Genomic DNA, 16,018 nt, shown 5'->3' with positions numbered 1-16,018 from the left:
TGGGTGGCTCAAAGTGTCTGACTTCAGTTTAGGTCATGATCTCATGGTTCGTGAGTCAGCCCCACATCGGGCTCTGTGCGGACAGCTCGGAGCCTGCTTCGGATTCTGTGTCTTCCTTTCTCTCTGCTCCTCCCCCACTCACGCTCGCTTTCTGTCAGTCTGTCCATCTCTCTCTCTCTTTCTCAAAAATAAATAAAATGGGGGCACCTGAGTGGCTGGCTCAGTCAGTTAAGCGTCCGACTTCGTCTCAGGTCATGATCTCGCGGTTTGTGAGTTTGAGCCCCGCATCGGGCTCTGTGCCGATGGCTCAGAGCCTGGAGCCTGATTCAGATTCTGTTTCCCTCTCTCTCTGCCACTCCCCTGCTGGCATTCTCTCTCTCTTTCAAAGATAAATAAACATTAACAAATATTAAAATAAATAAACATTAAAAAATTAAAAATAAATAAAATATAGATATGTAAGAAAAATACTTTTTAGTCCTGTGTGTCCTAAGATCCAGAAAAGTTGAGTTTTTGCTCTCCCCCATCTCTTGCTATGATTTTCCAGCCCCCTGCTATAACCTCTCCTATAACCTCTCCTGTTTCTATCCCCTCCTTGCTAAGTCTGTCTGTACTGGACTCTCCACGACGAAGGTCTTTTGCAACAAAACGGCCAGATTGATCTTTCTAGAACATGACTTTTACCACTTCCCTCCTCAGAAACTTTCAGTGGCTCCCTATCACCTACAGCAGTGGTTTCCAAGCCTTTCTCCTTTTAAAGCCAATGAATCCTTGTCAGATGCAGTCTTTCTCAGGAGCCCAGTATGCAGAAGAGACTAATTTGGAGATTCCCCTGGCCACCCAGTTGACACCCCATGATTTCCATCTTACACACCACCCCAAACCCCCAAAGTATCTCCACAGAACCCCTAAGAACTCCTAGAAGGACTAGTTGAGTCACCAGTTGAGAAGGAGCAGTAGTCACAAGGACAAAACCTAACTTTTTAGATCTGGGTTTCTGATCTCTAAGCTCTTACTATTGGTCCTAAAGAATTTATGGGACCATAGAAAGGTCAGAGCACTGGAAGATTTGGGATTCAAGCCCCAATCTAACCACTGACCAGCTCTGAGGACCTGGTTGAGCCTCTGTTGCCCCACAGATCAAGTTAAGGTAATGATAACCTCTCAGAGTGCTCTTGTGATGACACCACACAGTATGTGAATTCTTCTGTAAAGTACAAGGTGCTTTGCAAAATGCGTGATAGAATATTATTATGGGAGGCAATGTAAGTGGTGGCAAAAACTATGGGTTTGGGCCCTTTAGACCTTGTTCATGTACAGGTTCTGTTGCTGCCATTGGAGTTTCTTATTCTCTCAGAGTCTTAATGCATGTGTAAAATGGAGCAAATACAGTATCACATTAGGACATGGAAACCTCCAGAGGAAGAAGAGGGTTATCTCTTTCCATAAGCCTCTTTTTTTTCTATACTGTGCCTTTTATTCCCATGACTTATTCATTCCATAACTGGAAGCCTGTGCCTCCCACTCCCCTTCACCCCTTTTCCCCATCCCCCCACCACTCTTCCCTCTGGCAACCATCAGTGTGTTCTCTGTGTTCATAGGTCTGATTCTGCTCTTTGTTTGTTTGTTCATTTGTTTTGTTTTTTAGATTCTACATATGAGTGATCTGTATGGTATTTACCATTCTCAGCGTGACTTATTCCACTTAACATAACACCCTCCAGATATTACCCTTGGAGTCCTGTTGGGAAGCCAGGCTCCTCAATATAATAAAATATTTCTCCATTCCATGAAGAATTTCTGTCTGTAGCATCTACAGTCTACAATATGGAATATTTTCAATTGTTGTAACCAAAAATAAATCATATCCTTCTGTTCTTACCAACATATCCAATTATATCTCTATCAATCTATCTATAACATTAAGTAGCAGAATAATCGAACACCTAACTGGAAACCACATGGTTAATTAGTGACCGAGTTGGGACAGGCATTCAGTTTCCTTGCCCCAGTTACCAAGGCTTTGAACAAGAACCCACCTCAGTAATGGAAGGTAGTGATGGATCTTCTCTAAGATCACCATTATTGGGGTTTCAGAAATTCAAATCCCTTTCTGTTTAGGAACTGATGGGAAAGGAAACAGAAGTATAGAATTAAGGCCTATTTTTACAGATTAATATAAAAGTGAGCCTCATTTCATTTGCTATGGAAGACAAGGCAAGAATTGAGATCATTGATTTGAACAGATTTGGGATTCCACCAAGATAGCAAAACCATTTTTATATCATCCCTCTGGTTGGAAGAATGAGCCAGTGCATTCTTGTGAAATCACTTCCATCTGTTCACAAAAATAATTTCCCTTCAAAATAACTCCCCACTTGTTTTCAGCTGGTTGGTGGCCTGAAAGATGAGAGGCTTCCATTTCATTGCTGGATCTGCTGATGCTCAGCCCTTTGCACCAAATTCTTAGCGACGGCTCACTCTCCCAGTGTGATGTGCAGCCTGTTGTAAAATTCCACGAGTTCGTATGTGTCCAATGGTACAAAATGTAATGATACAGAAAAACAATCCCTATTTCTGCCCCGCCCATTCCTGATCATTATTCTAAAACGTTATCATTGATATTTAGAGCTCAGGTTTTTTTCTACTTCTACTAAGGCTTCAACATACTAATCATTTGTAGTATGACTTATGATGGGCATAATCGCGTGACTCAAATTTCCAATGATAGTATATTTACTCATTTAAAAAAAAATTAATTACGTGCTAATTAATTATGCTAAAGGAATAATAAATTCAATAAAAGCCATAAACTGGGGCGACTGGGTGTCTCAGTCAGTTAAGCGTCTGACTCTTGGTTTTGGCTCAGGTCGTGATCTCACGGTTTCTTGGGTTCAAGCCCCGCATCTGGCTCTGCACTGGCAGCATGGAGCCTGCTTGCGATTCTCTGTCTCCCTCTCTCTCTAACCCTCCCCCACTAGCACTGTCTCTGTCTCTCTCAAAATAAATACATAAACAAAAAAAAAATTTTTTTAAAGCCATAACTTGAGTTTTGGAGTTTAGCAGATTGGAGTTTAACTTTGGCTCTATCATTAACTAGTTAACTGGCCTTGTGCCCAGTTACTTGAAATCACTGAGACTCAATGCTCCCGTATATATAATGGAATACAAATATTTGCCTCCAGGATTTTTATGAGGATGTCATTCCACATTATGAGTAAAGCACTTAATACTGAGCCTGGAACATAGTACGCCACAAATGATATGTATTCTGATTATAGCACATCTATATATACTTCATATTCACTGACTGTCAATAATTATCATAAAATTGAAAACACATGTAAAAGAAATTGTGTTGAATTTTACTTCTTGCTTTATACTTTAAATGGCTTTCTGACTTCTGATTGTCAGGATCTTTAAAATATTTTTAAGAGTTCTGGGTGGCTCAGTCGGTTAAGCGTCTGACCCTCAATTTCAGCCCAGGTTATGATCTCACAGTTCATGAGTTCAAGCCCTGCATTGGGCTTTGTGCAGATGGTGTGGAGCCTGCTTGGGATTCTCTCTCTTTCTCTCTCTCTCTCTCTCCCTCTCTCCGTTCCCCTTCAGCTGTCTCTCTCTCTCTCTAATTAATAAATAAAAACTTTAAAATACATAAAGAAAATAAAATACTCTTAAGAGTTCTAAATAGGAAAAAACATTCCAAGTACTTTTTCATCTCTTAAAAAAAATCTCCTAATAGTAAAGTTAAGGACAACTCAACCCATGTGCACATGTCATATATTTCATTTCTTTTATTTTTTTTAAGGACCCCTGGTAGGTACCAAGCTGGATAGTAGAGGATTAGCATTAAGTGAAGTTTGAGATGGGAAGAAAAAATGCCGTTTAATGTGTTTCCTCTTCAGCTCAAAACAAAACAAAACCAAAACTAACCAACCAAACCCTATAAAAATAAATCCTGTCAGGGCGCCTGGGTGGCTCAGTCGGTTAAGTGTCCGACTTCGGCTCAGGTCCTGATCTTGCAGGCCGTGAGTTCGAGCCTGGCATCAGGCTAAGAGCCCGGAGCCTGCTTCAGATTCTCTCTCTCTCTCTCTCTCTCTCTCTCTCTGTCTCTCTGTCCCTCCCCTGCTCACACTCTGTCTCTCTCTCTCTCTAAAATAAACATTTTTAAAAAATTTAATAAATCAATCCTGTTATGGGGCGCCTGGGTGGCTCAGTCGATTAAGCATCCGACTTCAGCTCAAGTCATGATCTCACAGTTCGTGAGTTCAAGCCCCACGTCGGGCTCTATGCTGACAGCTCAGAGCCTGGAGCCTACTTCGGATTCTGTGTCTCCCTCTCTCTCTGACCCTCCCCTGCTCTTCTGTCTCTCTCTGTCTCAAAAAAAAATTAAAAAAAAAAAAAAAATTAAAAAAAAAATTAAAAAAAAAAATAAATCCTGTTATGTCTTCCGCCGGCTTTATGAAAAGGAAAGGAGAAAAATCAGAGCAGGTGTTCTTAACTGTTTTTGTGCCATCAACTTCCCAGATAAAGTGTCTTGATTTTTGACATAATAATGAAACAATAATTTAAGATAACTGTAATGCAATAGGAAAGATGTATGATTTCCACAGGTGACAAAGGTACAGGTACCCTTAATATTGCTAAAGTTCAGGTCTTATATACAAAATGGAAGGAAATACCTGAGGAAGCCAGGTAAAAACCTAAAAATGTGCTCATTATAATTGCAACTGTTTAAATATAGAATAATATGAAAGGAAATGAGTTGAAAATTTGAGATTGAATTATAGACATTCTAAAACTTTTTTTTTGCCAATATTGCTGCAATTAAAAATCATTAAAGATCATTAAACCATGAAAAAATTTAAAACTGACATAAAAAACTGAAGGAAATACTAAATTGCAATTCGGGATTAATGAAAATAAAGATGACATTTTTTCCCAACCACGTTTGCAGACTGCCTGGATATTTCTTTCTTTTTTTTTTTTTTTTTTAACTTTATTTATTTATTTTGAGAGAGAGGGAGGGAGAGAGAGAGAGAGAGAGAGAGAGAGAGCAAGTCGGGGCAGGGCAGAGAGCAAGGGAGAGAGAATCCCAAGCAGGCTCCATACTGTCAATGCAGAGCCGGATGAGGGGCTCGAACTCACAGACCGTGAGGTCATGACCTGAGCGAAAATCAAGAGTCAGACATTTATTGACTGAGCCACCCAGGCGCCCCCCGCCTGGATATTTCTGATGAACCCCTTGGACACCACTCGAAAAATTTCTACACTGAAAGCATACCATGCCCCATTCCTATCTTCTTTTTGTTTTTATTAATTTTTTTTAATGTTTATTTATTTTTGAGAGAGACAGAGACAGAATGCAAGTGGGTTGGGGCAGAGAGAGAGGGAGGCACAGAGTCTGAAGCAGGCTCCAGGCTCCAAGCTGTCAGCACAGAGCCTGACGCGGAGCTTGAACTCACAAGCTGTGAGATCATGACCTGAAGTCGGATGCTCGATCGACTGAGCCACCCAGGCGCCCCACATTCCTATCTTCTTAAACGTAAGGTACATTTGGAATATTTAGTTCCCTTAAATTTTCTCAATCACAGTAAAAATTAATTTGCTGTACTAAAATTTACAAAACAAGGAAACAAATGTGGTAGTGCTTTTTCCCTTCGAGCAAAGGTTAAATGAACAGAAAGCAATTATTTTTACTTTCTTACAAAGTTTTTTTCTAGTGTGACTTTTCTATATTAACAGAATTCTATTTCTTTTTTTCTACTTTCCCCGAGTATTCATTTTATTTTCAAATTCATCTACTTTGCTATATTTCTATGATAAACCACTATAATATTTTGTGGCAAGGATTATATATATACATAAAATTTTGGCCAAGAAAGGAATGAAGTTGAAACCACAAGAATGTGTGCAGTCAACAATGAAAATTATACTGTGCCAGTTCTTGCTAAAATCTCTGCTAAATAGTAGAAGGAAAATCCAGCCACTTTATTATGCTAAAGGATCTCCCCCTTGTGCCTAAACTCTGTATTGAACTTAAGCAGGATTGAAAGTCATGATATATGGCATGACTTTAAAAAAAGAAAGTAAGGAAAAAAGTGACTTCCCTTCTCATATCAAGCAATTACTCAATATTGAGGGTTTGGGGCTACAAGTCTAATACCATTCTAGCAAGACCGGAATAATTGAGTGGCTTCAAATAATTTGCAGTAACTGAAGACTTGCAAATATTTTTTTAAATGTTTATTTATTTTTGAGAGAGACAGAACGCAACCAGGGGAGGGGCAGAAACAGAGGAAGACACAGAATCCAAAGCAGGCTCCAGGCTCTGAGCTGTCTGCACAGAGCCCAACACAGGGCTCAAACTCACAAACCTTGAGATCATGACCTGAGCTGAAGTCAGACGCCCAACTGACTGAGCCACCCAGGCGCCCCAAAGACTTGCAAATCTTAATGAGGGTTAGTTGTCTGAAGATGTTCATTTCAGCCTCTTTTATAATAGCAAAAATTTTGAACAATCTACATAGCAAAAGAGAATACGATCTAGTTCTATGATGAAATGTTTGTAACCATTACAAATCACATTTTTGAGGAATTTTCAACAACGGCAAATTGATCACAATATAATATCAAAGGAATAAAACAGTATTCAAAGAGGTATATATTTATGGAAAACTCCCAATTATATAATAGATACTTCTTTATTCATTCAACAAGTACTAAATGATCTAATTGATCAGGCTAACAGAACATTTCATCCTTCAGACTTCAATCTGGTGACCTCAATCACTCAGAGGTTTAAAAAATTATTTAAGGGGTACATGGGTGGCTCAGTTGGTTAAGCATCTGACTCTTGATTTCAGCCCAGGTCATGATCTCACAGTTCTTGGGATCAAGCCTGCTATCAGCACAGAGCCTGCTTGGGATTCTCTCTCTCCCTCTCTGTCTGCCCCTCCCCGACTCTCTCTCTCTCTCTCTCAGAATAAATAAATATTCAAAAAAGCATTTCAAATGCTAAAATGTATCACCTATTAATCAGTCATTCATTCCACCAACCGTGTGTGGGGCAAATACAAAGAAGCCACAGTGGGGAGCTGCCCCAAGGAATGCACAACTAATGGGATTCAACACTTTAGAAATGTCTTCTGTACGAACTGATCTTCCTCCCTATTTTCTAAAAGGTCTGAAAATGGAGCGGATATTCTATAAACTAAAAGGAGGGAATGTGACCCACCGAGGAAAATCAGGAAGGAAGAACGAGGTGAACGGTGGTGTCTAAGGGATGGCTCAGCTTAAATTTATGTTCCACTCACAACAGCATCTGTCTGTCTGCAAGTTACCCTGCAGGAAGGGAAAAGATCAGGTTTTACAGAATACCCAGATGGCCGCTAGGGGGTGCCAGAATGCTAATATCTCTGCATGACTCCTTTTCCTAGGGGACCCGGGATTTGAGATTGAACATAGTTCAAGTTGACCAGAAATAACTTTTCCTTTTCCAGTAAAATGGTCAGAATGTGACAGGTTACATGATTAATTAATAGGAGACCAGGGATTAGAAATCAAGTATTTATGAGTCCCAGGCCATTACTGAGTCCCAGGCCAGACTGCTACCCAAGGGGAAAAAACAAAAACAAAAGCCCCCACAAACTTCTGTCTCTCCAGGAGGGACTAATCAGTGAATTAGAAAAAAGTAAAATGACAGCAAGAATAACAAGGAAACCAACTAACCGGACAAAAACTCCAGGAGTTGGAAAAAATACTTCGGAATTAAAAAAAATAAAATAAAAATTACTTTTCAGACAGTATGATCCTGCTTTTTTATCTTAGAAATGTAGAAAATATGTCTGTCTATGGAGGAAAACTTAGAAATACATACATAAAGGGGCACCTGCACGGCTCAGTTGGTTAAGCGTTTGACTCTTGGTTTCCGCTCAGGTCATGATCTCACGGTTCCATGAGTTTGAGCTCCACATGGGGCTCTGCACCGATGGTGTGGAGCCTGCTTGGGAATCCTTCTCTCCATCTCTCTTTGCCTCTCTCTCAAAATAAATAAATAACCTTAAAAAAAAAAAAAAAAGAAATGCATACATAAAAATCAACAGGGGTATTTAAAGGTGATAGGATTATGTTCTTGTTTTTCCTATTTTTCCCTACTGCTTTATTCATTTTCTATAATCTCAAGACATCACTGATTGCTTACCATAAGAGTCAGACATTACATTAAAGCTTCATTTAAGTAATAAGAGATGTATGTGTAGAAGTGTTCAGTCTTTCCCTTCCCTACCCTCCAGTTCAGAAAAGAGAGAGAGAGGAGAAGAAAAGTTTTATGGAGGGAGAGATTCCAGAACAAGACTCACTGGGGGGTTTGGGCAGAAAAATGGGTGGGAGAGGGAATTTTAATAAATAGAACTCTGAATTATGTTTTTGATCCACTCTGGAATTTTCTTAAAATATAAGTAAAGAGTTTGAACTATGTTGATATTGTCTTTTGTGATGGGTGTTTCTTTTACAGAAACATGACCGTGAGGTTGAACAACCAAGGTCTGGCTTGATAAAGATTCAAAAACATTACTGCATTTTATCCAACACAAAATACACCTCAAATTATAGAAAGAAAAAAAAGCTGGATCATTTCAATAAATCTTGTCCATTTGCTGGGGCACCTGAGTGGTTCAGTTGGTTACATGTCTGACTTCGGCTCAGGTCATGATTTCATGGTCTGTGAGTTCAAGCCCCGCATGGGGCTCTGTGCTGACAACTCAGAGTCTGGAGCCTGCTTTGGATTCTTTGTTTCCTTCTCTCTCTGTCCCTCCCCACTCAAACTTTGTCTCTCAAAAATAAGCATTAAAAAAAAAAAATCTTGTCCACTGTTGTTTCATCAGAAAGTAACATAAACCCATGGAGTATAAACCACCAACCTCACCTAATTATTTACCTGCCCTTCATCCATATTTCCATAGTGTACATAAGATACTGGGTCTATGTCTTGATAAAAAATGTATTGCATGAAATGTATAACCTGCTGTATTCAAGAGCTGCTTCATGCTTAACCGGGTATGACATCAGCAGTTGAAACAATTGCAGATGCTATTTTGGGAGTTTCCCCAAATCACTCAGCTCTTCAGGGGGAGCACCACCCCTAACTGACCTCCAAGCCTGGTGGGTTGCAATACGTGAGGGAGCGGAAGATTATAGACAGAGCCCTGACCGTTGGGTGTTTCAGTCCCTCACTGCAGCGGCCCTGAAGTGGATGTTAAGAAGCAGTTCAAAAACCAAGGCTTTGCAACAAAAGAAAAAATACATAGAAGGACTTTATCAAAGTAGAAAACTTTGGTGCTGCAAACAACGCCATCAAGAAAGTGACAAAACAACCCACAGAATGGGAGAAAATATTTGCAAATTATGTATCCAATAAGACCTTGTATGCAGAATATATAAAAACTCTTACAGCTCGGTAATAAAGATAATCGAATTTTAAAATGGGCCAATGAATTAAAAAGACGTTTCTCCAAAGAAGATATGCAAATGGCCAATCGGCTCAAATACGCTCAGATATGCTCGCCGTTAATCATTAGGGAAATACAAATCAAAACCACGAGAGACCACTTCACAGCCAGGAGCACAGCTGCCATGGGCTCTAGCATGTACTTCTAGGCGTGTCCCCAAGAGGGCTGAAACCCAAGAGGACTGAAAACCTACAGCTACAACTGATGACCTTGAAGCCAGTCACGAAGACCACATATTTTCTGATTCTTATTTATATAGGAAATGTCCAGAACAGGGAAGCCCACAGAGACCAAAAGTCAATGACTAGTTGCCAAGAGCTGAGAAGAGAATGAGGAATGACCGCTAACAGGCACAGGGGTTCTTTGAGGAGTGACAAAAACGTTTTGAAATTAGAAATCAAATTTCTGGTCATGGCCGCACAACTGTGAATATACTAAAATACCGTACACATTAAATGGATGAATTGTATGTGAATTACATCTCAAGAAAGCTGGTTTTAAAAAAGATTCAAAAACGAAAAAGGGACCCTTGTGCACCGTTGGTGGGAATGTAAGTTGGTGCAGCCACCGTGGAAAACAGTATGGAGGTTCCTCAAACCATTAAAAAAAAATAGGAATATATAGGGCGCCTGGGTGGCTCAGTTAGTTGAGAGTCCGACTTTGGCTCAGGTCATGATCTTGCGGTCTGTGAGTTTGAGCCCCGCATCAGGCTCTGTGCTGACAGTTCAGAGCCTGAAGCCTTTTTTGGATTCTGTGTCTGCCTCTCTCTCTGCACCTCCCCAGCTCATGCTCTGTCTCTGTCAGAAATAAACATAAAAAAAATTTTTTTTTAAATAGGAATATAAAAATAGGAATATACCCAGTAATTCCCCTATTTACACAAAGAATAAGAAAATACTAATTGAAAAAGATATATGCACCCCTATGTTTACTATAGCATTATTTATAATAGCCAAGATATGGAAACAACCAGGGTCTACTGATAGATGGGATAAATTATGTTATATGCACACACTCACGCACACAGTATCACCCATCCATTAAAAAAAAAAAAAAAAAAAAAAGAGGTCTTGCCATTTGCAACATGGATAGACCTAACCAAGATTATGCTAAGTAAAATAAGCCATCGAAAGACAGATAATCACATTTCACTTGGATGTGGAATCTAGAAACAAGAAAGGCAGAAAGAGATTTTTTATCTTTTTTCATGTTTACTTTTGAAAGAGGGCAGGGAGAGGAGCAGAGAGAGGGGGAGGCAAAGAATCCAAAGCAGGCTCGGTGCCCTCAGCACTAAGCCTAATGTGGGGCTTGAACTCGTGAGCCATGAATTCATGACCTGAAGTCAGACGCTCAACCGAGCCACCCAGGAACCCCAGAAACATAGAATAGGGAGAACGACCTGATGGTTGCCAGAGAGAGGGGTGTGGGGGATGGACAAAAGGGGTGAAGCTCCCCTCTGAGCTCGTGGGGAGCAGAGAGTGGCCCAATCTGTTGTACACCTGAAACGAAGGTAACATTGTGTGTCAACTAAACTTCAATTTAAAAAAGCCAACCGGTGAAGCTACAGGTGGGCCCCACCCCTGCTAAGCATTTGTTAGACTTCCATCTAGAATCGACTTCCTGGGGCGCCTGGGTGGCGCAGTCGGTTAGGCGTCCGACTTCAGCCAGGTCACGATCTCGCGGTCCGTGGGTTCGAGCCCCGCGTCGGGCTCTGGGCTGATGGCTCAGAGCCTGGAGCCTGTTTCCGATTCTGTGTCTCCCTCTCTCTCTGCCCCTCCCCCGTTCATGCTCTGTCTCTCTCTGTCCCAAAAATAAATAAACGTTGAAAAAAAAAAAAAAAATTTTAGAATCGACTTCCTCTTCCGTCGTGCCACTCTTCTTGCTTGCTCGTTTGCTTCTGTGCTCTTATAGGAGGGGGTGAACTAGTTCCTCACGAATCCTAAATTCATGTTCTTAATACAACATAATAAAAACAAAAAAATTCACTGCTTTGGAAAATGTGATTATTACATTTTCCCACACTGTGGCTGTAAAGTCAACACAAATATACTCATTTTCTAGCTCATGTCAAGTGTCTACAATTATACTGTGCTCAGTATTTTAGTAACTTAATGTTTAAAACAGGAACACACGTAGGTAAGAGTAAATTCAAAACGTGCAGCTTTATATAAATATTTGACATAGCTTTTTAAAAACGCTTAGCAAGGTCATAGACTATAACCTCATTTAGACTAACCTCATTTATAAGCGACATAATTTAAGAACTGCTTTGGCAACATGTACATTATGAGTTTCTTTCTTAGACCTCATACTTAATCGTCCCTCCTTGACTTTCACCCACTGGAAAAAATAAAACCAACAAGATTTTCAGTACAATTCATTTTATTATACCAGTTCAGGAAAAACATTTCCAGGTTTATTTCCAATTTCAGTTTCAAAGCAAACTGACCTGAAACTTAGTCTTTAATATGAAGTAGTCACCAAAAAATGTGTAAGCATGTAAAAAATTAACTTGTTGGTAGTACTCCAAATTCAACGCACAAGAATCTTTTTTATCTAAAGCATTTTTTCTAAACTGCAGAACAATCTAAAAATCTGTTCATTTAAAACACTTACGTGTTAAAATACTACATTTCAGTTGATCATGGACATTGCAAATAGAACGTAAAAAGGTACCATGGTTCTTCAAATACCAGTTGTTTCTGTTCAATCTTGGGTTTCCTACTGTCCATTCCGCAGGTCAATCAAAATACAAATGCGTGCAAATAAAACAGGGTATTTAAAAGGAAATAAAATTCAAGGAGAACAAAATTTAAAACTAACTTATGAGGTAAGTAATCTTTACGTCCATTGTTCAAATGTCACAGCTGTAAGAAATGCCTCTTTTCAAAGCGTATTTAAAATGTCTTCCCAGAGCCCTTATTTTTAGAGCGCCAAAACAAGTTAAATAAAATCCCATGCTTGTAAATACCATGCAGCATAGCATTAAAAGAATGTTAACGAACTTTAAAAGCAGAATTCATGCATTATTTTACTTTCTGCCCAATTAAAAATAAGTTCATTAGTACCACTTGAAATTATGCATTTAACTTGAAATAAGTTACTAAAATGCCAACAGAAACGTAAATCTCTGTAACTAGCTCACTCCGTCTATCTCCCAAACAATGTCGTGGGGCAAAACGTTCGAAGAGAGAAGCGTCCAGAGTGCCCATACGGGAGCACCGAGAAGCCAGGCTTCCCAGAGCCAGGCAGAGCAGCCCCGTGACTCAATTCGCACACTGCCTTTCTGGGGATGCCAAGCGACTGTCAGATTTTTCCAGACAACTTAAGACATCCTAAAGCAAGTCAGAGCGGACCATCAAACTGAAATATTCCATACTTCCCGGTGGTCATCCAGTTGGGCTCGGAGGCTGCGAGCTGTTCAGCTTGCCCGGGCTGCAGCCCCACCTGAACCTCGGCCTTTAATGTCCTTACACTGCAGAGAGGGGCAGGATGGAACCCTCGCAGAGCCTGACGAAAGGGAATGGTACATGCCCACTTTCTATCGCCTGTCAGCTTCCTATAGTTCAAATCACCCTTGAATAAAATTAAATGTGCCTTTTGTAGTTCGGCATATAAGTCAGGAGCAACCTGAGACATTACACAGAATTCATGAGGAAGAGTCCAAAATATATGATCATGGTAAACCCATCTGCCCATTTTAATAGAGTTTTCCCAGTCGGCCCCACACTTGGACATCCACTTGTGATTAGAACCTTTCATTTGTTCAATTAACCAGTTAAAATCACGGACAGTAGTATCAGAAACAAACCACGGAATAGTTTTTCCATAAAAATGGATCTCGGTAGCCAGTTGAGAGCACAACAGAAAGTCAGCTAATACTAAATCCGTAACGAGTTCAAACCCAGAATTATCCAGAACAACATCTACTCTAGTAACAGACGCTTTTTCTCTTGTTTTTTTGCAGTTGTTAAGCAGTGACCAAAGATGTTCCATGTCATTCACTAAAATGAAAGGTTTCAGTTCCTCCACAGAATTTATTATGTTGGTTCTCTGAGAACTGGTTTCCCCGCCCGATAGAGACAGATCACATTTATTGCCCCACAGCGAAATCTGAAAAAGAAAAAGTACACAAGTTTTACCCTTCTTTTGAATAACCAACAAAACCTCTATTATGTAAAATGTGGGGCAAGGGGTTGCTAAAACTATTTATAAAATTTACTTCTACAGCAGTCTTGATACAAAATATCCATCAGATCTACACTTTCTCTAATAATGCAAAGATTGTTTATATCATGATGTATAATCGAGATTAAGACAATGAAACATTTAATTGGTCACTAGGTAATAAACTTTTTAAAAAACTGATCTGAATGATGTTAACGATCCGTGTTGCTTAATCAGAAGGATTTTGCATCTTGCAGATAAGAGAATATGATACACTGTGAAAAGAGGCTACAAAGTTTATTTAAAAATCCAAAGCCATGAGAAAAATAAGTTCCTTTTTCCCTCCTCCCACTCCTACCCAAACTGCTCAGTTTCTTTTACTAGTTATATAAAACTTAGGACCAGGCAACTTCTCTGGGATTTAGTTCTCTTACTTGTAAAATAAAGAAATTGGGCAAGATGTCTAAAGACCTCTCCAACTCTAATTATCTGTTATTCTATTTTAAACTGAAATAACACTCCAGCTTAGTTTATAGAAAATGGCATGCAGCCCCTCTTTTTTAAAGCTCTAATTAAAATTACATGCTTAGGAGTACAGGCTCTGGAATTAGACAGACCTGGGTTCAATTCCCAGCATTTCCAATTACCGACCATTGGTAAATTACATATGATCTCTAAGGCTCAGGTCCCACAACTGAAAAATGACGTAACAACAGCACTTACCTTGTAGAGTTACTGCGAAAATTAATCGACATAGTATGTCTAAATAATATACCCAATACTCAATAAATATTAGCCAAAACAAACTCTACTTGTGTGATTCAAAATAAGAGGAAAATGCATGTTCCAACCAAGAATGTTATTTTAAAAAGATAAATGAATGGGGGCACCTGGGTGGCTCAGTGGGGTAAACAATTCAACTCTTGATCTTGGCTCAGGTCATGATCTCATGGTTCGTGTGATCAAGCCCCACATCAGGGATTCTCTCTCTGTCTCTCTCTCTCTCTGCCCCTACCCCACTCGTGCTCTCTCTCCCTCAAAATAAATAAACTTAAGAAAAAAAAACCCACAAAGATAAATGAATGGATTTTTTTAAAATTTTTTTTTTTTTTTTCAACGTTTATTTATTTTTGGGACAGAGAGAGACAGAGCATGAACGGGGGAGGGGCAGAGAGAGAGGGAGACACAGAATCGGAAACAGGCTCCAGGCTCTGAGCCATCAGCCCAGAGCCCGACGCGGGGCTCGAACTCACGGACCGCGAGATCGTGACCTGGCTGAAGTCGGACGCTTAACCGACTGCGCCACCCAGGCGCCCCATGAATGGATTTTTTAAGTGCAAGGTTCAAACAGTTAAGTGTCCACCTGACAGAGAAACAGTGGGGTCGATGACGGCACTCCTCAGCAGAGGTGAGGGTCTCTGCCGGCCCCCTGCATGTTTCCTGCACCCCATCTTCCAGTTTGTAACTCCACATTAATTTGTGCCATTAACTGACTGTCTATATTCCCTCAAGATTACAAGTTCTGTGATAGCAAGTTCTATCTGTTTTCCTCACCATCACACGCCCAGCATCCAGTCTTTGACAGAGCAGGCATGAAATGTTTGTGCGGACAGGGGTGGAGTTCTATGGCTTCTAAAAACAGACCAGCATTCCCTGCAAACGAAAACACCTTCATGTTCTGGTAGGAAGCTAAACTGCTGGTGATCCACCATGAGCGCTAACGGAAGGCAACTTTTGGCCTCCTTTACTTGGCCAGACTAGATGACAGAAAAGAGAGTGGTATTCCTTCTTCTTCACAACTTATTATATTACTTTTGGGACAAAGACATATTCAAGGACTATTCCCGGAAACAATGGGCTAGCTAGGGATAAAGACTGATGTGACTACTGCTTTTCCTTTTTCTTTTCTTTTTTTTAAGTCAAAGCTCAGCATAAAGGGATAGTTCCAAAGGGGGGAGATGACTAGGCTTATTATTTAACGACACCCTGACAACTTTCTTCCAAACTCAAAGCAAGCCGTTCCCTCTTAATCACGCAGCCCACTGTGCTCGCCCTCAAAGTTTTACCAGGACTGTGCAGTCTCTGCTTTCACAGTGTCTCCAGAATGCTGGTGACATTGAACATGTCTTCCCACGTGGCTCATTTTAATAACAGACTTCCCGGTGTCTAGCCTTGTGCCCCTTCAGTGTGTCCTGAGAAGTAACCCTTGAAACAAGTTCATCCTTGTTACTCCTCAGACGAAAACGCTCCAATAGCTCCCCAGTGCTTGCAATGCAAGTAAAAACCAAAGTCCTCACCTCTGCTTACAAGGCCTCTGTGGCCCTTCCAGCCCCCTCGCCTCA

At 40.3% G+C, this 16,018-nt stretch overlaps 1 protein-coding gene across 4 annotated transcripts in view; it reads right to left on the bottom strand.

Moving 5' to 3' along the window:
- ARMT1 (acidic residue methyltransferase 1) overlaps window positions 1-16,018 on the bottom strand; it is a 32,359-nt gene that overhangs the window by 7,092 nt on the left and 9,249 nt on the right. For 2 of the 4 annotated variants that reach the window (XM_045500035.1, XM_045500036.1), the window contains one exon: window positions 11,880-13,622. In XM_045500035.1, coding sequence (XP_045355991.1) covers window positions 12,855-13,622 — 768 coding nt within the window. In that variant the 3' untranslated portion in view covers window positions 11,880-12,854. Of the gene's footprint in view, window positions 1-7,879; window positions 8,062-11,879; window positions 13,623-16,018 lie in introns of those variants that run through there. The other 2 variants (XR_006717650.1, XR_006717649.1) reach the window with 2 other exon arrangements.

The sequence above is a fragment of the Leopardus geoffroyi genome, chromosome B2 (genome assembly GCF_018350155.1).
Source record: "Leopardus geoffroyi isolate Oge1 chromosome B2, O.geoffroyi_Oge1_pat1.0, whole genome shotgun sequence".
NCBI lineage: Eukaryota > Metazoa > Chordata > Mammalia > Carnivora > Felidae > Leopardus > Leopardus geoffroyi.
Note: the sequence above shows the minus strand (reverse complement) of the source record. Positions and strands in the feature narration are given on the sequence as shown.